General features: G+C 44.3%; 1 protein-coding gene across 1 annotated transcript; it reads left to right on the top strand.

The window, feature by feature from the left end:
- Positions 1-20,277, top strand: RD3 (RD3 regulator of GUCY2D). Its single transcript, XM_072856877.1, has 3 exons — positions 1-117; positions 9,763-10,072; positions 19,801-20,277. The coding sequence occupies exons 2-3, from the start codon at positions 9,777-9,779 to the stop codon at positions 20,096-20,098; spliced, it is 594 nt and encodes a 197-aa protein (XP_072712978.1). The 5' UTR covers positions 1-117; positions 9,763-9,776; the 3' UTR covers positions 20,099-20,277.
- The last annotated feature ends 5,113 nt before the right edge of the window (positions 20,278-25,390 follow it).

Below are 25,390 nucleotides of genomic sequence, written 5' to 3'. Positions count from 1 at the left end.
CGGCAAGCGGCGGCTCCGCTCAACTTCGGCGAAAGGGCGGTGTTGAGGCGGCGCTGCCCTGGCGCGGCGCGGCCGCTCGCCTCAGCGTCGGCGGCGGGACGGGAGCGGGTGGCCGCGGTAAGAAGGAGGGGACGCTGCCGGCGGCGGGAGGGGTGCTGTGGCCGTGGGGCGCCCGGCGGGACGGGGGTGGTGCCAAGCGGTAGGGGACCGCTGTGTTCCCCGGCCCTTTCCGCGAAGAGTCCGGGGTTGGGGTTTCTCAGTTCCTGCGTTTGCCGCCGGTGTGGTTATCGCTGTCCGGCCCGAGAGGCTCCTGTGAGGGAGCGGCGGCCGCGTGCTGCCCGCCCTCCGCCGGGGCGGCGCCGTTAGAGCCAACGGCCGCCCGCGGCCCCGAGCCGTGAGGCGCGGAGCTGGGGTGGGCGACGGCTGGGAGGTGGGGGCGCGGGGCGACGGCAGTGAAACAGCGACCTTGCTTTAATGAGTTTAGAAAGTCCGCATTCTGTGCGTTACGTTCATTTCTTCAAAGTATCAGCTCAGCTGCAGATTAGAAAACCCTACAAAGTTCTCAGGATATGGAGGGATTTTTAAACAGGTACCGAAGTCTGCCTAAGTCGAGAGGTGTCAGCTTCTTGATGGGTAGCTGCATCTTGTAGAGGTACTGGACCGAGCTCTAATAGCTCAAAAGCACTGCTGTAAGCCCAGCTGTAAGCCCAGCTGTTATCCCTCGTCACCAGGGCTAATCCATACCCCAATGTGGGTTTAAGCTTGCTATGCCAGTTTAGAGGGCTTGACTTCAAGCCACATCCTCTGTCTGGTACCCTCTTCGCTCACTCTGGGTCCATCTGTCTGCACAAGCAGCAGGAGCGCTGCTGCCAAAGGTGAGCCGGGATGGGTGGGCAGGGAAGGGTGCTGGGGTGTTCCAACAGCTTTCCCAGGCTGGGCTCGGACACAGCACTGCAGGGCTGCCTGCATGGATTAGCACTGGGTAACTGGTTACGTAAAGAACAGGCAGCTCAGGAGGAAAGCATGGTTTATGCTGCCTTATGCTTATGCCACTCTTGCTTAAGATCTCTCAGATTAGACATCTGCCCTAAGTGTCTTCAGTGTGGAAGTCCAATGCGTAGTAACCCCAGCATGGTACCACTAAGGTCAGCCAGGTAGCTTTGGAGTTACAGCAGTGTAACTGAGAACAGACTACACTCTACGTCTCTTAATGCTAACACATTAATTAAAATCTGTCTCAAGACAGCACACTTCACTGCTTGTATGGCTGCCCTCTGTGGATGGGCCGTTGGTGGGTCATACAGCTATTGCAGAAGACAAGCATGAGCTTTCCCAGAGCTCTGCCAGTTGTTCCCTACGTTGTATGTGATCTCTACAGAGAGAAGCTTAAGTTTTCATGCTGTAAACTTAGCATTCTTCTTTTGGGGGCTAATTTTAAAACAATGCGTATTTTTAAGTAACTCCTGTCACAAGGACCAAACTTTAACACCGGTCTTAGTTTTCTCCCATACAGGGAAAACTCCCACATAGGTTAATAGTTCTGCAGTGAATTGAGACAGAGTGAGACTTTGGGGATCTCCAGTAAATATTCTTTCTAATAGATACAGTAACCAAGGTTCAGTACTGAATAGAAATGTACAGGAATCTGTTAAAATGCATTCTCACCTTATGATGCAATGAGTTACTCCTGCTTTCACAGCAGAATCAGTCCTCAGTCTGGATGTAGAATGCACATCTCACCCACCCATTTCCACAGCACTTAGTCTGGTCTATGCCACAGTATATGAATTAAAAAACCCAAACTTCAGTGGACCTGACAACAGGTGAAATATGCTTTTGGGACTGAGTTTCAAGCTCTTACTTTATATAATTCTAGAGATACAAGTATCTGCAGTGAATGACAGTATTAGAAACTCCAGTTTGTGACATTACTGCCCCTTTAATAACATTATGTAGTTACAATGACAGTAGAATAGAGAAAAATGAGCTGGGGATCTCTGAGTTTTAATTTTGAAAGCCTTTTGTGTTGGAGCTTTCCAGCGGATGCTATTGCTGCTTTATTGCAGCAATACTTTTTTGTGTGGTTTGAGTAGTTTTAATAACAGCAAAGCTATGTGTCTGTGTTACCTTCTGAATTCTCATTTACATGGCTGAATGAATGGTGAATACTTTAGGTCCCTCTGTCCTGACTGGAAACTTGACTTTGTAGTCTGCAGAGATTAAAGATACAGAATTGAAGGTGTGTTTGATTCACCACAGCAAGATAGCTGTATCTGAGCAAAGTATAGGAGTTTTAGTAACAAGTTAGGCAAACAGAGCAAATAAGTGTGTTTTAACTTCCTGGCTTCAGTGGGTTTAGGTAACAGTTCAATATAAGTTTTATATGATAGAGTGTTTTTATGGTTGCTATTAGAAAATATTGTTTAAAGCATGAGTGGGAATTTGGCATTAAAATAGTCCTGTTTCTCAGCAGATGGAACTCATTTGCTCTGATAAGTAGACAAACTGTAAAATGCTCCTCTGCTTCATAAGCAGATTTGAGTAACACCCACCCTTTTGCTTCTGCAGATAACACAAATATTATCTTCTGTAGAGTGTCCCAGCCATTAGCAGAGCTGTAGACTGTTGGGCCCTTCCTTCACTACTTCTTCAAGATCTGTAGACTGGATTTTCATCTGGAGTTAATCAACACAGCTCTTTTATTTATTTCAGCAAGGCAAATCTGTTTTATATTAGTGCAGCTCTACTGAAGATCATAAAGCTGTACCAGTGAGATCAGCTACTTTTTCTCCTCATGTTTTGACTAGCAGTTGAAAAATATCTTTCTCATTCATGCCTGAGCTTGGAGCCCAGTACATGCTGAATTCTTGTTTCTTTACCCCCTTGCAATCAAAGTGCAGCTGTAAAATGCACCAGATAGATATACTTGTTTTCTAAAAGATCGAAGCTCTAAGAATGTATTACAAACTACACAAATGCTGGGGAGGTGAGAGCAGTATTTTTCGTGTGTTCTCAATTTTAAAGAGTCTCATTACAAAAAATCTTTTGAGGGCTACTAGCTGTAGAAAATGTGACATACCCATGTATACCATAACCATTGTGGTATTTTCAGAAGGCCATTCAAGCTTTTCTTTGGTAGAAACGGTACCACTTCTGTTTCTCTTTTGTCTTCCAGCACCTTGTGATATGCTCTGACTGTCCTTCTGTTATGCTACCTAGTGGTGATTTTTACAGTCGTGCACATTCACGGATGGCTTAAGTGACTTGTAACTCTTTGTGGCAATTACACCAGACACAGAGCCAGCCCATTTCTATAATGCTGAGAATGCAAAGTCTGCTGGAGAAAAACTAATACAGAAATTAGACTGTATGCCGAATGGCAGCACGGTTCTCACACATTTTTGAGAGTGCTTGTCATTCAGAAGCAGACTCGGGCAGCAGCAGGAGCTGTCAGCCTGCAGCAGGCTGGTCAGACATGAGCGCTGCCCTGCTAGGGGCAGACATGCATTGCCTGGCATGCAAGGACCTGCAGGGTGCCACAGTGCCTTGTCACAGTTAGCTCACTCTTAGACACTGCTGTGAGGCTCTTTTTGCTGTCCTTAAACACCTGCAGCCATGAAGACTTGACAATAAATAATGTTTCATTTAAAGTGGTGGCTTGATCCCCTGTACTTCTGTTATTCAAAACTCCTTGCTACTTGTAACAGGGTCATGTCCCTGGATGTATTTTAATCACTGTGAAATTTTTTTGACCAGAAATAGCTTGTGTCCATCACAAGAGAATTGGTATGCTCATAAAGCGAAACACAGGTTCTCTGCTGTGGTCTATAAGCAGACCCCTGAGTGTCCCCAAGAGTTCTCTCTCTTTATTCTGCAGGTCAGAATGAGGAATGCTGTTGTATTAATATCATAATATTTGCATTGCTTTTACGTTTCTTGATTGAAAAGCTCTACCTACTGCTTTTTCAGCATTAATTGCCTCGTAGCTACTTTGGGAGATAGATGTCTGAGGTTATAATAATTTCCATGGCAAGTAGCTGTAAACACCATTGCCTTCCATGTCACTAAACAAGAAGGGAGATTCCAGGCAGATAGGAAGTAGGGTTCTTTAGGCCCTGGTAAGGTAAAAGTCTCTGTATGGAGAGGATAATGGTAAGTAACTTTGCAGAAAAGCAGTGGAGAACAGAGAACAGGGATTCTTTTACAAAGCTATGATGGACTATATAAATAAAATTGAGAAGGTGTTGGCAGCAGTTTCTTAATTAGAACTTGCTAAGATTCTTTGTTTGGAACAAAATTCAAATATCTTTCTCACAGGAGAAATAGAATTTGGGGTTCATCTATGATGCTGTTGCTACTTATGCTACTACATGCAGGTATAGCTAGCAGCATAGCCATGATCACAAATTCTGCCTGAGAAGCTGGTTAAATGTTGCATCAGTTAGCACATACAGGCTTCAGAGACGGGTGTAGCCAAATCAGCTTTAATCTACCTATGAATTTCAGTCTAGGGAGATACTTAGATGTCCTTTGCTATCCGAAGGACACTGGACTTTTCTGGATAATGTAACCCAAACTTTACTAAAGAAGCAAACAAAAAAACCCACTTTAATATGCTCCACAGTTTCATATCATCTGTTTTCCCCAAGACTGCATGTCTTCTAAAAAGTACAATTATGAGCACAATTTGGGGAGCTTGTCCCACTTCTTTCAGAAATAATTTTCCTTGTTTGTTACTCTCTGATCTGGCATGTGTGGAAAAAACGTTGAGTGGGTATCTTGCATGAACAAATTCTGTCTCTCTGCTCTCTGACTGTAGTAGTATGAAACTACCACCCACAAGAAGGGAGGGAAGGCATTTCCCAGCTCCTCAGCCCAGTTTGTCAGTATGCTTTCCCTGGATGACAGTGGATTTCCTGGGACTCTATCTATAGCCAGCTGAGTGACAACATTTCCATTGATGTCACTGGACTTTGGATTAGGCTCCTACTCATCCAGCCTCTTAAGACTTGTCCTTCTGCTCTGACACAACTACCATACCCCTAGGACTAGTGAGAGTCACTAAGGATTATCAGTAGTACTCCTGAACTGACAGACTGTGAAGGCAAAGGCAAACCACAGGAGACTTGTCAAACTGAGGACATGCCTTTATAGAGAGTCCAGCTGTATTCTCATTTTTTTTCACAAATGCATGTTTCCCACCCTCTGCCTACTCCTTGCCTGTCCTGGAGGGTGTTGGAAGCTGGGAACCAGGAAAAGGATCAGTGGAAAGGGATTTTTTTATTCTCAGAAGTTCATCTTCTACAAGGCAAACAGGTCCTGCTGATTGACTCATGGTTTACCAGAAAGCAGCCGTGCTGTAACAAGTCATAGCAAGTGGTGATCTAGCCTGCAAGAGCCTGTAGGAGACTGATGTCTGTTGGGTTACATGAACAGCCTCCAGTTGGCCAAAGAACAGCCAGAGAACAAGCTACAGAAACGTATTCCCTTTGTTAGTGAAAGATCTAGGAAAGGCTGAAATCCTGTTTTAGGAAGGTGAAAAATAAGGCACATGGACTTTGATATTTCTGATGATTCTTTGTGCATTCTCTGGAGGAAGAAGAGGAAATCACCTGGGGAAATATGGGATAAGGTAAAAAAGTGGAAGATGAGGTGAAATTGTACAGAACATGCCGTGAGAAGAGAATGGAGAAAGCTGTTAAGTACGTGAGGGTTAAAATGCAGGAACTGCTGACAATGTGGAGAACAAAAATGAGATTTGGAGAGAGGCAAAAAGCTTCTTTAGAACTAAAGCTAACAGGAAACTTTTACATGAAAAAGTCTCAGAGGGACTTACTAACAATCACTAAAAATTGAAGAAACCCCTCAGAAGCTGTGTGAGAGAGAAAGCGAGGTATTCCAGACTTTAACATAGCTAAGGTAAATGTACGCTTAAAACTCTGTGAGGTGGTTTATCACTTGCAATCAATAGTGTAAGGGGAAGGTTTGTCTTCTAGACAAAGGTCTAGGGTCAATGAGGCAAAAGTCTTGAAACCCAGATCTGTTTCTGGAGTGGAACTTACATAAACCACTCTGAAATTTTGCTTGAATAACACCAGAGTAGTTCATCAACTGGATTATGTCAGCTCCCAGGATATCCTCTTACGAGGAATCAGAAAATTAACTAATTGTACAACATAAAGATCTGTATTCAGATGGGGCAGTGTGCCTTTCTTTTAATAATTTTAACATGAATACTTGCAAAGTGTAAATTTGTCCTTTTCCCCAATAAGAAGGTCAGGCTGAAACTTTTGCCTTCCTTTAGTTGCCCACATCCTGCCAACAGTCCTTTGAGTCTTTCCTAATAAGAAAGCCATTTTGAGTCATTTAATGATTAACCTGCATGTGAACTTTAAATTAAAAACAGCAGCTACAATTAATGGAGCCCACAGTATCTTCTGCAGGCTGCAAAGACCAGTAGTGGGAAAAGTGGTGGCTTGTCAAGCCTACTAAATAGAGATGGCTGGTTTCCAGCTCTCAAAAGGAGGAGATGATGGATGAGACATGGGGAAGGAAACAATCTCATGCAAACAAGACTCCCTTAGGAACAGCCAGCACAAGCTGCCAGTGTGCATGAAATGCTTGGATAGGATTTTCCTTCATTTGAGAACATGCCATTTAAACTGCAGATGAGGTGCTTTCCTTAGTTCATACTCTTCTCATGTGGAAGCAGATTTTTCAAGTAATGTATGGGAGACAAGTGGAAGCCCCATTCAGAATCAGTGGTATCCATGTTCCCGTATCAAAAGCAAATCTGCCTGTTACCGGTGCTTTATGAAAGCTCTGGGACAGGGCAAAGCTCAGGTTCAGCAGGCGTTCAGCAGACAAGGTATCCAAAATATTTTTCTAACTGATTGTCCTCTGCAATACTAGTGCTAGGTAAAATGGTTCTCCTCATGCAGAACCACTTGCTTTGAGGGAGACCTGCAAGATAAAAACATAAAGGCAGTAAGAACAGCCCAGGACCATGTCAAAGCCAGGGCAGGTCAAATGAGAGCCTAGGTCTCCTTGCTGTGTTTCCTAGTTCTGACCACTAAATTTCCCCTCTTGCTCCTCTTCTAATGAGACAGCTGGTGAGCTAGGAAGAGCTGGAAGGACATTCCTCAGCTTCACAGTTATACTGCTTTATACTGATTTACCCCTAACGCCACTGAAGTCAGCAGAGTTAAACCAACACAGGACCAGGTCATAGCCAGAATAAAAGCAAAGTAAGCTAACCCTTTGCTGGTAAAATACAGAAGGGCATGCTCACCTTCATTGGGTGAAGGTGCAAATGGAAATAATGATACCTTAATTGGTCAGATACCTGTAAAAGCTTATGAAAAATTGCTATTGTCACATAAGCTGAAAAGAAACAGGAGACTTTTAAATCTTTTACAACAGCCTGTGGTCTGTTCTGCTACTCACTTTTGCTAGCAGAGGGCTCACCTATGTGATACATAAGGGTTGACAAGACCAAGGAAAAGGTCTTAAGTTTTAAGGATCTTCATCCTTAATAACGTGTAATGGTGAGGGATGCCACCATGTAACAAGATCCAGGTACATGTTAGGATGGTGGGATTATGGAGTTGAAGCTGTCAGCATATCAATTCCAGCCTGAGTTCATTCAAGTGTCTTGGGCAAGTAAGCCAGCACCAGGCAGCCAGAGCGCTGTGTGGTGATTTGAGAGCTGTTAGCTGGAGCCACCCTGGCGATGAAAACAAATGAAAAGACCTGCTGCTCCTCCTCCTCCACAGCACAGAAATGAGATAGAAGCAGGATTACTTCCAGCAGCTGCTGACTATGGCTGCTATCATAAGGATAATCATAGCTGATACTCCAGGGCAAAAACAGTCACTACAGCAATCCCTCATGTATAAGCACTGTAAACTAGCAAAGGTGTTAATGTTTATACAGTCTCAGTACCTGTGGCCTTACAAGCCTGGGTAGCTAGATCTGTGTCCTGTGGAAGTTTTCAGCCCTTTTATGTCTTCCTTCTGAAGAAACTGGTATTGCTTGCTGGGAGAGGTAGGATATAGGACCAGAGAAACTAGTCCTTTGATGCAGTTTGGCAAACTTCCTGATTCTAGAAGAACCTAAGCATTAGACCCTGAAATTGTTTCAAACGAGGGGCACTGTACAGACTATCCAGGTTTTTGGAGCATTTTCCTTTAATGGTGTGACATATTTACATAATATGAACATTTTTGAAAGAGAACAAGGCTACATTATGGCAAGTGATAAAGGCATGAAAGCAACTGAAGCACCCTTCTCACCTGGTGCAGACAGTGACAGTTTTCCAGGCACTGAAGGCAGAATCCTGTTGACCATTGCTCTTCTAGGGAGTCAGGAGCTCGTGGCTCTCAGCTCTAGTGGGAGTACTGGGTAGTTACGAGCTTCTGGTGATTTGCATTGTCACTAAAGGCTCTAGGCCCCAATATGGCAGCTTAAATCAAAAGCGTATTTGTCTCCCTTTTATGTCCGTCTTCATGTCTGTGTCTCAGTAGTGAGGATTTGCTCAGGCCCTGCAGAATCAGGCTCTTTAATCCATTGCCCTCCTGTTAACTTTTGACGTCATGTCCTGACTGGGCTGCTGCCAGGAGTAGCCTTTGGTAATCCCAGCTGTGACCATTATTTGTGCCACCCTTTCTCCCTGGGGGCTAATGGAAGGGATCAACAAGGCACGTAACTGTGCTGTGTGAAGAAACAGATGCTGTTTTGCTCCTGTTCAGGTCCCTAGTGCCTGCTTTGGATTCCATTGTGTTTAAATACAAATACAATAGCTAATAACTTTGTTCCATGCATTGTCCTCTTGATGTGACTATGTGAAGGGATTGGCTGGGTGGGGAGTTAATTCTATCTTTTGCTGAGCTGATTGGTGCAGTTTGTTCTGCCTTCTAAGTGCTGGGTAACTCCCCAGCAGCAGAAGCCTCTCACTTAGAAGTAGTAACAGTTTAAGCCTTGGTATGCTGTCACTTCCCTCAGCCCAGCGGCAGTTCCCTTGGCGCTGGTGTTAGCACCTCAAGTGTGCTGTTCCAGCATAGCTGATAGTTGGCCTTCAGCTTGTAGGAGGTGGTGTAGCCTCTCCTGCATGCAGTAACGCTTTTGCTAAATAATGGTTAAAGCTCTGTCTGGCCTTCTCATTAATGCAACTGTTGCTCCTGCCAGTACTAGCTAAGTACAGACGAGCTCTACCACTTATGTTACAGCAGCAGCAGCAAACCTACCCAGGTCACCTATCCTGCCCTCCCCCCTCAGGATCCCCTGGCTTGCTAGAACATGGCTCACAGGAATAGTTTGACTCCATGTGTTGAGTTTTGGCATGTAGGGTGCTGCAAGGTCACACCCTCCCATGAGGGTTCAGACAGGTGAGCCCTAGCCCCAGATCTTCTGTGTTGGCAGGAGAATGCTTCCCCAGCCTAACCCGGAGGGAGCAAGGTATCCTTATAACTTGACTTCAGATGTAAGAACTGTGACTGTCATTTTAATTATGTGGTGACTGGAAGTTCAAGGGAAATGGTGCCTCTTCACACTTTGTCTCCCCCTCTGAACAAGTTGGCTGCTATGGGTGAGATTTCTCAAGGTGCTCAGCACCAATTAGTTCTAAGGGCTAATCCAGTAGCACTTTTAGGTGAACAACAGACTCAAGGGGTGTGTGTGCGAGAATGTTCTCAGCTGAGGTGTGTTGATGATGACACTATTCTTTTTCTCTCCCTCCCTACCTTCAACCCACTTCCAATGAAGACACACAGAGCACTATGTCACTGACATCCTGGTTCAGGTGGAATGAGCCCCCAAACCGCATTTCCCAGAGGAACCCCACAGAAATGGTGGTTGAGACGCTAATGATGGAGCTGAGCTGGCAGACCAAGCAGGCAGAGAAGCAGCAGCGAGAGCGGGAGAATGAGTATCGCAAGATCAAGACTGGGGTGGACTACGGCTGGCTGGTCAGCTATCCAAAGCAGAGCTATGATATCAGCCCAGGAGAACGGCTGCAGCTGGAAGATATGTGTACCAAAATACATCCTTCCTACTGTGGGCCTGTCATACTCAGGTACAGTAAAAGATCTCATAGTACAGACCTTTCCTTTCCCCCTCTCTATGATATGTGAGGAAGGAATGAGAGTTGTTAGAACCAACAGAACAAAAACTTGGCATCCTGTATCGTAAGTCATGTTGGGACAGTGACTTTGTGGAAGGGAAATCTAATGTTTTAAGTCAGTTTAACATGGTATCATTTCCTCCAAAAAGTTACTAAATGCCATTTCCCTCTGAGGCTGGCTCAAGTACTTTATGCTCCTGAGCAGCCAGAGAAGCCTTATCTTGCCTGATCAACAGTTACCATTTCAGTATTGTGATGGCTTTTGCTTCAGTGTTTAGAATCTTAGAATAACTGAGGTTTAAAGGGACCTCTGGAGGTATGTGCTTCAACCTCCTACTCAGAGTAGCACCAGCTTCAAAGTTAGATCAGGTTGCTCAGGGCCTTGTCTTGTCCATTGTTGAATATCGAGGTTATATTGTGAGGTTATACAGGGAGAAAATTAGAAGGATCAAAGCCAAACTAGAACTTAATCTGGCTACTGCCGTAAAAGACAATAAAAGATGTTTCTATAAATATGTTAGTAACAAAAGGAGGGCTAAGGAGAATCTCCATCCTTTATTAGACACGGGGGGGGGGGAACATAGTGACAAAGGGTGAGGAAAAGGCTGAGGTACTTAATGCCTTCTTTGCCTCAGTCTTTAATAGTAAGACCAGTTGTTCTCTGGGTACCCAGCCCCCTGAGCTGGAAGACAGGGACGGGGAGCAGAATGAAGCCCCCATAATCCAAGGGGAAATGGTTGGCGACCTGCTACACCACTTAGACACACACAAGTCTATGGGGCCGGATGGGATCCACCCAAGAGTACTGAGGGAGCTGGCGGAAGTGCTCACCAAGCTGCTTTCAATCCTTTATGAGCAGTCCTGGCTCACCGGGGAGGTCCCAGTTGATTGGAGGTTAGCAAATGTGACGCCTATCTACAAGAAGGGCCAGAAGGAGGATCCGGAGAACTACAGGCCTATCAGTTTGACCTCGGTGCCGGGGAAGGTTATGCAGCAGATCATCTTGAGTGCCATCATGTGGCACGTACAGGACAAGCAGGTGATCAGGCCCAGTCAGCATGGGTTTATGAAAGGCAGGTCCTGTTTGGCTAACCTGATCTCCTTCTATGACAAGGTGACCCACTTAGTGGATGAGGGAAAGGCTGTGGATGTTGTCTACCTAGACTTCAGTAAAGCCTTTGACACCGTTTCCCACAGCATTCTCCTGGAGAAACTGGCTGCTCATGGCTTGGACAGGTGTCATCTTCGCTGGGTAAAAAAGCAGGCTGGATGGCCGGGCCCAAAGAGTGGTGGTGAATGGAGTTAAATCCAGTTGGCGGCCAGTCACAAGTGGTGTTCCCCTGGGCTCAGTATTGGGGCCAGTTCTGTTTCATATCTTTATCAATGATCTGGACGAGGGGATTGAGTGCACCCTCAGTAAGTTTGCAGGCAACGCCAAGTTGGGTGGGAGTGTTGATCTGCTTGAGGGTAGGAAGGCTCTACAGAGGGATCTGGACAGGCTGGATCGATGGGCTGAGGCCAGTTGTATGAGGTTCAACAAGACTTAAGTTCCGGGTCCTGCACTTGGGTCACAACAACCCCATGCAACACTACAGGCGTGGGGAAGAGTGTCTGGAAAGCTGCCTGGCGGAAAAGGACCTGGGGGTGTTGGTCGATAGCTGGCTGAATATGAGCCAGCAGTGTGCCCAGGTGGCCAAGAAGGCCAATAGCATCCTGGCTTGTATCAGAAATAGTGTGGCCAGCAGGACGAGGGAGGTGATTGTCCCCCTGTACTCAGCACTGGTGAGGCCGCACCTCAAATACTGTGTTCAGTTTTGGGCCCTTCACTACAAGACAGACATGGAGGTGCTGGAGCATGTCCAAAGGAGGGCAACGAAGCTGGTGAAGGGTCTAGAGCAGAAGTCTTATGGAGGAGCAGCTGAGGGAACTGGGATTGTTTGGCCTGGACAAAAGGAGCCTCAGGGGAGACCTTATCTCTCTCTACAACTACTTGAAAGGAGGTTGTAGCGAGGTGGGTGGCGGTCTCTTCTCCCAGGTAACAAGCAATAGGACAAGAGGAAATGGCCTCAAGTTGCGCCAGGGGAGATTTAGGTTGGATATTAGGAAACATTTCTTCACTGAAAGGGTTGTCAAGCATTGGAACAGGCTGCCCAGGGAAGTGGTTGAGTCACCATCCCTGGAGGTACTTAAAAGACATGTAGATGTGGTGCTTAGGGACAGGGTTTAGTGGTGGACTTGGCAGTGTTAGGTTAACAGTTGGACTTGATGATCTTAAAGGTCTTTTCCAACCTAAAGAATGCTATGATTCTGTGTCTGAGGGTGGAGATTGCACAGCCTCTGAACAACCTGCTTTGGTGTTTATCCACTCTCATTGGAGCCTTCCTTCCTTGATTTAAGCTGTCTAGCAGGTCTATTGAGGCACTTGTCCCCAGAGTCCAGACTAGCCAAAAGGTGCTATTGTGTTTTTCAGCCTGTGAGCCAGGTATTCCTGGAGAAAGGAGGGATTGCATGCTTCTCCCTCCCCTGGTCTCCCTCCATACTCTTGACATGGAGTAGGATGCAGGTGGGGCATGCAGTTGGCTTGAACAGCTAAGGTAGTGCTTCTGTCTTCTGCAGAATAGATGTAGACACAGCCTCTTGGACTTGCTGTTGAGTCTTTCAAGTGCTAGACATAGGATTGCTGCTTGCCAGCTGAGTAACCTTCCGTGAGAATGCCTTCAGAAATAGATCTAAGCCTGCTGTAGCATCCAAACTGGAAGGGAGGGACGTGACTCTTCCTTTGGGGGGAGGCTCTTCTAAGTTAAACCCTCTCACTTAGCACAGTGCAAGTGAGGAGTAGTGACTCTGAAGTCCACCTTAGCCAAAGCAAAGTTGTAACATGGGCCTTTATAATCCACTTCCCCTGTTCCAACATGTTCTTCAGTTGGGATTAGAAAGAAGACAGTCCTGACAAGCCATATACAATGGGGTGCTCAGCACCCCACAGTCCCTCACTGCATACGCTGGCACGTGTTTTCCCTTGAACAAATGAATCTACAGCTCTTCAACTACAACTGTAAGAGGGCTGGAAATAGCTGGTCCTCTGTCTTACAGTGGGGGCGGCCAGGAAAGGATGCCAAAGCTACTTCTCTAGCTCCCGTCTTGCCTGGGGCTGAACCTTGGAAGCAAGCTGGCACAGGGCTTTGGCTTTTCCAAAGGTTGCCATGGTGGCAGAATCAGAGATTTGGGATCATTCAGTGGCCGAGTTCTCTCCAGTGAATCTTTGCTGGGAACAGCATCAGCCTTGTATTTGTATAACTCCGAGCTATGCTGTAAACAAGCCACTCCAGCCCCTTTGGGCTTCAGTTATTTTCACCATCCCCGGGGCTGCTGAGCAAGGCCTGCCTGGCAAACAGGTTATTTCCATGAGAGTAGGCCTCAGTCGCTGGATTTGGGAGGCCCCAAGGTTCATGGTCTCCTTCAGAAAAGAGTATTAAGCTGAGCCATATGCAACTTGCTGCTGCTCTGCTTTTTTTTTTTTTTTTTTTTTTTTTTTTTAAACTGAGATCATGCAAGATGCGTGATTTCAGTGCAGCTTGTGGTTGTCCACTGTTCAGGATTCAGTATACTGTTGACAGTAGATAAATATACTCATTGTGCTATAAACAACATTGGTGGTCTCTATGCGGGCATAACTGAAAAAGGATAAAACCGTAATCTTAAAAATCCTCTGATAAATTGCTATTATAGGCTATCATAAATTGTATTACGGTATGATTCAAGAAGTGGCATGTTTTTGTTTGTTCCATACTATGCAGTTTGCATGGTTAGCAGAGCCACATTAAAAAAATGAGGCTTGCATAACCTTTCTTGGTTCAATTCTGTGATTGAGAAGGGAGTGTCATAGCCACAAAAATGGCAGAACTGGATTGGGTCAAAGGTCTGTTTGATCTCATGTGCAATCTATAAGTAAGACAGCGGCCAGCAGCATCAGTGTAAGGAAAAGAGAAAAGAACAAGGCAAGCAAATACAACAGTATGGACAATTGTATATAGCCTCCAACTTACTGTGCCTTGTAACTCGGAGACTTTTGGAGCCAGAAGTGGTCCTTCTGTCCATAATTGCCGTATGTGGCTTTTTCTTTCAGTAGTTTGTTTAGGTTGTGGGATTTCGCTTTTCTTTTTTGAACTCACGTAAACTTTTAGCATTTGTGGCACCCCGTGTCAGAGTTCCACATCTGAACTACAGCTCTGCTGTAGAAAACTGTATTTTGTTTGTCTTAAACTAACGTGTACTAGTTTTATTTGATAATCCCTTCTTCTTGTGTTGGAAACGTGAACAGTTGACCCCTCTTCTTTCCTACCTTCTAACTGAGAGCCCCGTGGTTCAGAAATCTTAATTGCTGACGTGGAAACAATGAGAAAGAATGGAGCTTGCCATGCTAGGAGCTGAAAATGTACAGGAGAAATAAGGAACATGCAATCTAACTAAGACAGCCAAAATTGGATAAATTCTCCTCTCAGAAAGTGAGATAACATTGAAACTTCCCCAAAATTGCACAAGATGAGTATAATAGGTATTCAACTGAAATCTTCACATTTCCAGTGAAGTACTTGAATCACAAGATCATTGCACTGCTGCTGTTTCCTCTTGAATACCCTGTGACTTTTTAATATGTAGTAACTTTTAGAAAAAACTTCCACCAAAAAAAAAAAAAAATCTATGAGCTTCCATTTGAAAATTCAAATGCAGAGCATGTACCTTACTGAGGCCCTTCGTTCTGTTGAAGTATTAAGCCTGATCCTTCTCCTTCCATCTTAGACATTTGAAGAGCTGAAGTCCTTTTTGATGTACTCGACAGGCATGTAATAAAAAACATAAGTAGCATGCATCTTGCAAGAGTGCAGAGTTTATTTTGTGTCATGCAAGGTCTCCTTCTTGGTGAGACTCTAAGCTCAGAGTCAAAGCCAGAACAAAACATTTTTGTACGGATTGTCAGAGATGTCACTTTATTCTCTAAAGGTCTAAATGATTATCCAAATTGTCCTTTTCTGTGGCTACAATTACATCTACTGAGAGGCAGAGTTTCTATAAATTTGTTTCTTTAGATGTGGAGAAGGCTGGAAAGGAGCACTTCTTAAATGGGAGGGGTTTTTTCCGATCCAGTTTGCCTGTTTTGTATTTCAGGTCAATAGAAACTTTTCTTTGAGTCTCTTGAAATTCTGGAATGATTCAGGTACCCTGCAAATACCATCAGGTATCTGGAGACTCTGATTCACCTCATACAAATAAAGCTGTTGCATTCAAGTGTAACTCAGCTTTAGGTTACTGAGTTGGAGATTGCTGACTACACTTAAAATTAAATCCTGGAGCCATTTGAAGGAAGTGATGGTGATTTTGGTGAGGCCCTTAGTACCTAACTGCCATGGTTAAACTGAATGAGTTGACCAGTAGCTTGCTAATACAGAATGCTAGGTTTTTGCCATCATTACTCAGAGGGTTAGCTCTAATCAGAGCTAGTTATGGTCTGTTTCATTTCTTTCAGTTTCAGCAAAAATGAAACAGTGGGTTTCTGTCCTTCTGTGCCCAGAGAGAAACAAACAAAAAACCCTAATAAGGAAATGTAAACCTGCATTTTGGTGATCTGTTATTAATACCACAGGATAAGGACTGTAATTTTCTAAGGATTGTGTATAGCTGAAGTGGTCTTCTTAGTATGCTTGAATGTAAGACAAATGACTAAAATCAGAAATGGATTTATTTACAATTATGAGCTTAAGTTTGAGGTGATGTGACATGAGTGTTGCAGTTAGTGTGGATGCCATAGTCATTTGGGAGCCAAGTAGCCTTCTCTAGCAAAGCTGTTCATAGCTTTACAATATAACCAGAATTCCTGCTCAAAATATAGATTCAGGAGTTAGCAGCTAATTATTAGCACTAAGCAACCCATGTTTTCTTCAAATGACTGAATCTACTTAGAGCTCCCAGTTCAGACAGCCACTCAGGAATACACTGAACTATAAGCATATTGTTTAAGTCCATGGACTTTCATTGGATTTAACAGGTCTTTAAAGTTCAGGCTGTACTTAGGAAACCTACTGAACCGGAGACCTACAGGATAACATAGGCAGGTGACAGTGCTTTAAAAAAAGCAGCGCCAGTGTGAGCCAAGCACAGGCATCTTAACATCTAATGGCTGTATGAGGAAACAAAAGGGTCACAATTTGAAAGAACAAATTTGTGATTAAAACACAGCCTGGACTGGGGAATGTGCTCATCCCTATGTGTGCATATACATGCTCCCCAGGCTTCTGTGCTGCCTCAAGGTGAGTTTTGTTGACAGTCACGTCTAAGACTGCGTGACTTGCATAATATATTACAGGTTAGCTACCAGTAGTATCATAACTTGTTTCACAAATAAGATAGATAGGTACGCTTTTCTGATGAGTAAGGAAACCCTGTTCAGGGATTTCTAGATACGGTTGTGCAGTTGTCTAGTTTGAAACTATTCCATGCAAAAGTGTAAGGGCGTTAACCTGTGCTAGAAGATAGGTGAGCCTTGTGCAATTTTGTGTGCTTAATTCTACTGAGCAGCTTTGTGTGGAGTTTGTTTCCCAGGATACAAGCCCATATTCCTTGATTCCAGTGGTTTTACTGTTTTTCTATGTTGCGTGCTTTGTGCAGACAGCAGACTGCTGGATCATCCCAGCACATCAACAGCTTTCATTGATAGCTGGGGAAGATGGCTTCAATTATGCATAGGTGGCTGCAGCAAACATCATCTATTTTCTGACACACAGACTGGTTTAGCTAGACGTCAGCCCCTGACAACTTGTCCATCCTTTCTGCTGAGAAATATTTGTGGCATGCACACCTTTTGGACTTCATATGTGGGCTGTCCCTTACACAAATGTGCTGGTACTGAAGTTATGTGGGCATTAATAAAGGGGCAAAGTTAGTTTATCCCATTGGGGGAGAGGATGAACTAACTTTGCTTCCCTTCTCCCCTTTCCCTTCTCCAGCTGAATGAGAGTGGCTTTTCTTTGGGTGACTGGCAGACAGTGTGTTGGATTGCTTTCTTTGTTTCTTAGACCTGCTCGAATCCATATGAAGTAGTTTTTGTGTTGGTCCTGAAAAGTCAGAGGTAAATCTTAACAGCAAAAGCAGAGTTCACAAAACAATTCTTAGCTGTCATAGCTATCTGCCTGTTTGCACTCTCCTTAGCTGTGAAGGTGGCAAGTTACACTGATTTTTAGAAAACTATTTCAGCTAGATTGGTTGGGAGTGTTATTAGCAACACAGGACATTAGCAATAGAGCTCTGTGCTCAGGGGGTAAATTTTTCATCGTACCACCCATTTTCCCTCTTGTTCCCAGAGCCAGTCACTGGTCCAGTAATAGCCTGACACACGCTGTGACCTGCTCTGGAGCCACAATCCAGCAGTATGACACACAGCTTCTAAAACTGGAGGCAGGGATGAGGCCTTTTGGGTGCACAATTGCCAATAGAAAAGAAGAGGATGTACTGATAGATATGTAATATGCCAGCATCTCTCTTTGAAATACGCATGGAGATAAAGTAACAGAATGACTCATTCAGTTCACCTCTGCAATAAAAGTCCTTTGAAGGTGCTTTTCCTGGTATAATAATAATAATGTTGCGAAGACTTGGGTTTCGATGGACTCATCTGTCTATGCTTCTGACTAGGATAAAGGGAAAAGCATATTTATTGTGACAACTGTTATTTTTGGCTCTTTGATAACGCAACTGAAGTGCCTCCTCAGAAGGCAGAAAGGATGTTTGCAATGTACAGCAGATCTGTTACCACTGTTATGGGCTACACCTCAGCAAGACCTAGTCTCTTGCTCTTACAGGCTCTACACAATTCAGTTTAGCATCATTGTGTAAGTACTTATGTACCAGTGTGAACTACAGCGCCTCAGAGGCTTTTTGCACTCAAATGCTCAAAGTTTAGAGGTTTTTTTGGTGGGGGGGTGGGGTGGAAGAAGGAGATTAGGAATTCATCTGAAGCAATTGAAATGGTTAAGGAACATCTTGGTGACTTTGGTAGGTTTTGTGTCAAACTCCTATAGCTTGACCCTGAAAGGGACTGGTGCTTCTGCTGATACTGAGTTCCCTCAGCATGCAGTACTGGTATCTCCACAGCTGTACACGTAGGCCAATACTTGCTGTGAGAGAAGCACACTGAAATATCTGGGATACAGCATCATGTTAAGATGTATGTCCAATACCAGGCCTCCACAGTAAGAGTCAAAAGGCATAAATGTACAAAGAGTCTTTTTGTTTTATCTCTGGTTTTCTTTCTGTCCTTATTATCTTGGGTACCTGTTGGTACACCATTAAGCAGTGTAATTCCATAGTGTGCTAAACTCCTTGTTACATTCCTAGGGCTTATCAAAAAAATGAGGCAGGATCTTATTCTATCAGCTTCTGCTGTATTATTAGGCTTATTTAAATGCAATCCTACTGTATTCCATCCTCGTTCACTTCTGTTGGAGAAAAATATCAAAATGCTTACACTCCTTATACACTGTAGCTTCCATTAAGTAAAAATACCTGGATTTTAGTGAAGTACCAGTTTAGCTGTGTCTGCTTGTAGATATAATTTTTATGTTAAGAACTGAATATTTATTAGAAGAGTAGCCATATTACCATCTGTCATAAATGCATGCTATTACGGAAAAACTAGAATCTCTATGTGACCAGCGTGTGAGCCTTGGGAGTGGATCCCACACTCTCCAGGCTGGGGACCAAATCACCCAACAAGGTGTCAGGAATGGTATGTTCTCTCCTTGGCCCAGCCAGTGACCCACTCAGTGACTTAAACAAAACTGTCCTTCTCTGCATCTCGTCTGCCTCACCTGCAAAATAAACAGTGGTAATTCTTCACTCCCCTGGTATTAAGCTAGCTTAATATAAATCAAAAAAACATTTTGAGCTCTTTGCTGAGAAGGCACTGGAGTAATTCACAGTTGTCTAATTAGATACAGCATCGTGCTGCCAATCAAGGTGTTATCAGCTGAGCCAGTCCATTATCTTACAGAAAGCCATAGGAGGATGAAATACCACTTTGCTGAAATTTAAATATTGAGAGACTATCAAACATGTAACAAAGAAGAGTTTTACAGGATTTTTTGTTTGTCTAGTGGCCAGTGGGTAATGCTGTAGGGGATGAGAACTGGAAACAGGGGAAGTCTAGTGGGACTTTCCCTGGTTTATCTTCAGCTTCTGGTAAGCAGCAGTTCAGGGATTACTTGAGTAAGGATTTGCATTTTGACAATCACATTTAATCAGCAGTGATGGGGACATTTTCCACAAACTTGTCTAATCATTTTGTTTCTTAAGCTACTGATAGCACTGAGTTCTGATTTAACAGGTGTTGTGTGAAAAGAGCACTTCCTCTGGTTTCAAACTTGCTACCTTGTAGCTTTGTTTGGTGCTCCCTATCATTTCTTGTGCTTATGAGAAACGGTGATTCATTGCTTCCTTACATTCTCTGTCTTGCTTGTGATTTTAGAGACCTTGAGCCTATCTTCATGGCCCCTCCCTGTTGTTGTCCCCTTCAGTCCAGGGAGTCCCATTTTGCAGGAGAGTGCAAGTTCCAAGCCCAGCACAGTGACTTGGCAGCAATCCCTAATTTGATGTTTTTAATCAAAGCTGTGCCTTGACTGTGCTTTCAGATTCCGGCAACTCATTGCTGAATATGAACCAGAAGTGCAGGAAGTATCCCGGCTTTTCCGCTCTGTCCTGCAGGAAGCTGCCGAGAAGATCAAAGAAGAGGAAGATGCCAAGAAGCTTGCCAGGCAGTGGAACACAAAGAACAAAACCAGCCTCTCCTTAACAACGTTTAAATCCCGGTCCAGGATTTCCCCATTCATCAGTGACATCAAGACCATCTCTGAGGATGTGGAACGGGGCACCCAGCCCACCAGGAGGTTTTGGAGCATGCCGGAATTTCGGAATGCCAAGGATTACTGACTCTATACTGAACAAGGTTTTTAGACAGTGATCTTTCAAAATCCCAGTTAACCCTTTTTTAGCTCTACTGTTTCTTCTTTGTTCCAGCTTTCTCTTCCTTCCTGTCTCTCTCTTGGAAGCTGTGTCCATAGTAACTGCTGCTGATGCCCATGGTGTATGACACAATTTATTACCGAACATGCTAGCCTTTCCTTTAATTTAGTAGCTATTCAGTAACCTTAAGGGCAAGGCTCTTACTATCTCATTTTTATTACTGCTTTCTTGTGGAAAATGAATTAGTTTTGTGATGTCTGTCTTCGCCTTCCCCCCCCCCCCCCAGCCTGAATGTAGTTATCTATAAAAGGTTTTGGCCCAAGCTAGTGAGAGCTGCTGGCTGGACCAATCTTGCTGAAAGCAAGGCAGCCACTTACATGAGTAAGGCTTGCAGGATCAGGCCTGTGATTTAAAGCTAGTATCTGATTTGGAACTGAACTTCCTTTTCCAACTAATAACCTTCCTCAGTGCTACAAGAAACTTCCCAGGTAACCTCAGCAGTGCTCTTGATCAGCTTTTTGCTGACAACTAGCAATCCAACCTGAGTAGAAACAGACCCAAGCTTTTTGAGATGAAAGGCCAATATTATTCCACAGCAACTAGTTTATGCATGCTCAGGTTTCTTGGGTATTTTCTCTTTTGTGCAGGCAGAACCCCCTGAACCTTGCACCTGCAGAATAGATAGAAACGTAACGACCTGCTGTGTAGATATACAGGCGGATACATCAGTGCTGTGTCAAATGCTGTTCTTGGTCCTCAGTGTTCTGTGTTGCTGAGGTAAGTGCTCCACCCCACATCCCAGTAATAAGTCAGTGGGCTGAAATTAATGTTTATGGCTAAGCCTGAAAGAGTACTGAAGTATAGCATCAATGTACAGAGAAGGGTGAAGGGAATCAGCATTCATCTACAGGGCTCTTTGTACAGCAGCAATAGTTGAGATCATTTTAACAAGCTGCTGCTGTGAGTGACTGAAGGGCTCTGGTAGATGAAGGTTTGTGCCCTCCATCTTTTCCCATGAGTGCTCGCAAGAGAGCTTTCCAGTATCACAGGCTGCTGGCCAGTGAGTTTATACTATTACAAAAGAATCTTTAATGCAAACTGAGTAGCTTGTAGGCTAGCATGGTTCTGCTGAGACCTTGAAGAAACAGGAAACGGCTGCTGAGGAAAAGCTACTGGAGCCCTAACTCAGCATCTGTAGGGAGAGCTCTCACCAGCAAAGGAAGGAGAATGGTATGCTGTGAAAATCATGGGTCCTGTAGAGAAGCCAAGGGCTAGGATGCTTTGTGGTGACCAACAGCAGATGAGGAAGGAAGAGAGGGATTTCCCTGTATGACTGGTTTTTGGGGAATCATCCCAGTGGGGTATAGCCTCCTAGAGGACCCTGTAGCTTTGTTGTTCTTTTGCCCATTTTCTGACTCTTTCCTGGGGACCTTTGCAGCAGCATGTGGGTACTACAGCCAAGATAAAAGCCTTTGAAGCTGTGCCAACTCTGGGAAGAATTCCAGCACATGAAATCTATCGTAGAGTAGAAATGTGCAGTTTCTTCCAGAGATGGGGAAGGGCAGCATAAAACAAAGATCAAGATCAAACACTTAAGAGCTCTCAGACTGTGGGATTCTGGCTCTTCCTCTCTGCCCTCTGGGCTATCTAAGATTGAACACAAGGCTTTCTTACTTAGCACCAGGCTGTAGTTTCTAGTCCCTTGGTAAACTGCTGCCAGCAACCCTCCTAGGGACAGAAAGCAGAAGCTCACTTTTAATCAAAAGCTCAGGGCTTCCAATTTACAGCATCCAGTTTGGGATGGGCTATTTCAACTCTAGGTCAATGAGGGAGAGTTTAAAGCCTTCTGACAATCAGCTTGGTGTTTTTCAGCTGTATGTCCTTGTGAAGTAATGTGATTGTGTATATGAAGTAAAAACAAAGACTTGACATACTTAGCATAGCTTTAGCTGTTTAGAAGATGTGGGATCGCTAGCAAGGGATCACCACAATTCGCAGAAAAATTCTTGTTTGGAAAAAAGTTAACCATTTCTTAAATATATATTTGCAAGCCACTGTATGGTACTGAAGGCTGAGATGAGTTCATGAATTTCATGCTACAGCTCTGTAGTAATTTTATTTTGACACCTTCAGTATTGACTGTATTGATGCAATATTTGATGGACTGCTGGGAGAGACAGGACATTATGTCAGTGTGTCAGAAAGCTCTTTGTTACAGTACAGTGTCTGTAATGTACTCGCTCTTTCTTAAGGAGAATCAGGAGTTACTAACTTCCCTACACCAATGTAGAAAGCCAAGGAAATCACCTGAAGGGTGTTCACACTATCACAGCAGCCTGTGATCATACTGTGTCCTTCACTAACAACCTCCAGCTAGCAGATACCATTCTTGTTTAACAGTCAGGAAAGGGAGACAAATCTGACCTTTGGTCAAAGCCATCTATGTTATGGAGGCCAGGCTGTGGCAGTGCCTGCGACAGCTATTGTGCCTCAACTTACCTGTAATTTCTAGTTCCACAATAAAATGTAATCCAAACTTTTAAACAGTATCATTCTCCCTGGACCTCTTCTGCAAGTTACACTGGGCTCACAGTAGCATCTGATGATAAAGGGATTCAGATACCAAGCTATGAGGTTTCTATTCTTACTACATGCTATGTAATACTCCTAAAGGTATAGAAGTAGTATCATGTTTGCCTGTAGCCAGCTGCTTGGAGACTGACTGTGACCTTCTGCATTGTGTGCGCACCAGCAGATACTGAAGCAGAGCTGGGGAGGTGGTTAGGATGCACGACTACTGCACTGTGCTTGTGGTGCTCATTTTTCTTAGGAATGCTGTAGACTGAACCATAAATGATCCTTTGGTCACAGCATGTGGGCAACAACTACCCATCCATGTTTGCCTTGTCCCAATTCCACATTTTGTGTGGCTAAATTAGCATTTTAGTTCAAATCAGGAACATGCAACTCCCGGTTGTGCTATGGTCCGTGGCACTGGGCAGGCAGAGTGGGCAAACTAGATTGCTTTTGGATGATCCACTGCAGCTGGCTCACAGACCATAAAGCTGGACTAATGCTGGTCTGAAGTAAACCCTCCTGAAACTTGTATAGTGTGAACATCAGGTCCTCACTGACAGCTGTCTGACTCTACAGCTCTGCTCCTCCTGGGCTGCACTATTTGCTAGTATAGAAAAAATCCCCATTTCTACACAGCCCTGATGAGACTCTGATCTGTTCTTAGCCCCTCCTGAGAGCTAGTCTAGTGTCTTAATTCTTTGAGAAAAATAAAAAGTGAAAGAGCAGCACAACATCATTAACAAACAAACAAGTGAACTGAACAAGAATCATTCTAAATCCTCAATCGTTCTCTCAAAAGTGAGCAAGGATTTTGGTACCAGCCCAGAGCATCACTGTTGCCCCATTGCCGATAGTGTTATGCTGTCCAAAGGAGATTGTTACACCCAAGAAAAAGCAGTCCTAGACTTACTATATGTTCTAACAAGTAATGGCAACATGTCTATAGCAGCTCAGCTGCACTGCTCAGCTTTAAGGGGTTAACACTCCTCAGAGTCACTACTCACCTGAGAGAGACTACGCAGCCCTGCTTCTATGGCTTCTACAGACAAGCCTGGCGCATAGGCTGTGGCAGCCAGCAAAGGTGTGCAGGAGGTGAGGTTCCTCACCCATATCAGCATATAGTTCAGACAGCTGTCATGCCATGGGGAACTGGAGTAAGCTTTGCAGGAAATACCTGTCTGCTGAGATTGCACTGTTTATACATTTCATCACGGAACCTCAGAGAATTAAAGCAAAGCTGTGAAATATAAAACAGTTTTTTGTATTTGTTGTCTTTAATTAAAGATCTCCTGAAATATAATCTGTCCACATCTAGCCAAACACAACAGCTCTTCCACTGCCCTACTGTGCACTGTGTATCAAAGGAAGAAGGCAAGAATGGTAAAGGCATTTGATCTAAACAAAAAAAACCCCATCTTCTCTCTACAGGCTACAAATGCAGCCACCTACCTTCTGTCCTGCTACCTCTACAAACAGATCCCAAGATTTAAGGTGATTGATAAATAAACCAGGATTAAACAACTGCAAAGGTCTGAAATTCTCTGAAGCTAAGTGGTTTACAGATACAGCCTTGAAGTCACCATCAACATGCTTCCAAGCACGTCTTACATTAACGAGTATTACCACAAAATGAGAAGATGTGACAAAATGGATGTTTTGTCTCCAGATACTTTTCAGTCACTCCTATTGATTCTGTACCTGATCCTGGGTACTAGAACACCTTAACATTAGCAGATGGCCCCAGATGGCTCAGGGCTCCCTCTGCTAATCATTGTACATGCAAAGCATGCATGTGTTAAACAAAAGGAAGTAATTTTTTCCCCACACAAAGCATTACTGAAGTATGGATTGCATTGCTCAGCACATTCTGGAGATCAGACAGATGAGTGGTTCCAAAAGGGGACTACCCAAGTTCAGAGGGTTAGTAAACCACAGTGGTCAGGATGCAGCCCACAGCACAGGGCTTAAGCCACTCCTTGCCAGAAGCTGCAGAAAAGCAAATCTCTCTGTGTTGTTCCTTACGCTACTTCCCCAAAACATTGCTATAGGCCCCTCCCAGGAGGAAAACTATGGATGGCTAGGCCTTGACTGGGTGGCCATTCTGATATTCCTGTCTTCTGCTACACCTCCCTGATAAAGGACAATGCACTGTAGTTTTGCCCCAAAAGCATTCTGAGAAGCACTGGACTGCATGAGTCAATGCCTTTTTGGTTGTGCCCTGCAACAGAGGCAGGGCTATTAAGCCTCCCTCAGTTCCACCCACCTGCGCCAGGCAGAGACATCGTAATCTCAGCGCCTGCCTTTCCCTGGTACTGCCATCCATGCTGTGGGCTGTCAGCACAAGGGACCTCTTGTTCCCTTTGTATGATCAGATAAGCCACATTTCAAGCTGGCTTATATCAGAAAGATACTGTGCTGGCCTTGAGAGTTGGGCCTTGGGCCCAGGTCTCCCAATGAATACCATGTATTTTCTGTGCAGTTGCTGCACAAAGATATTCTTAAACTAAGGGAAAAATCTTTGCAGGATAAGATCTTAATAAACATGACACAGGTGAGGAAAAGGGCTACAAGAAGCACAGTGAATTATGTGGTGATTTATGGTTATCTGTGTATACTGTACACTTCATAAAATTATAACTTCTTCGGGTCTTGGCTACATAAACAGATTGTAGCATCTCACCT

This window comes from Ciconia boyciana, chromosome 3 (assembly GCF_034638445.1).
Source record: "Ciconia boyciana chromosome 3, ASM3463844v1, whole genome shotgun sequence".
Lineage (NCBI taxonomy): Eukaryota > Metazoa > Chordata > Aves > Ciconiiformes > Ciconiidae > Ciconia > Ciconia boyciana.
This window is presented reverse-complemented; position numbering and strand designations above follow the sequence as displayed.

Bases quoted from the DNA above. Each gene is read 5' to 3' on its own strand.
- RD3 (XM_072856877.1), top strand. From the start codon at position 9,777: ATGTCACTGACATCCTGGTTCAGGTGGAATGAGCCCCCAAACCGCATT. The intron at 10,073-19,800 runs GTACAGTAAAAG...CTGTGCTTTCAG, and splicing joins TGTGGGCCTGTCATACTCAG to ATTCCGGCAACTCATTGCTG.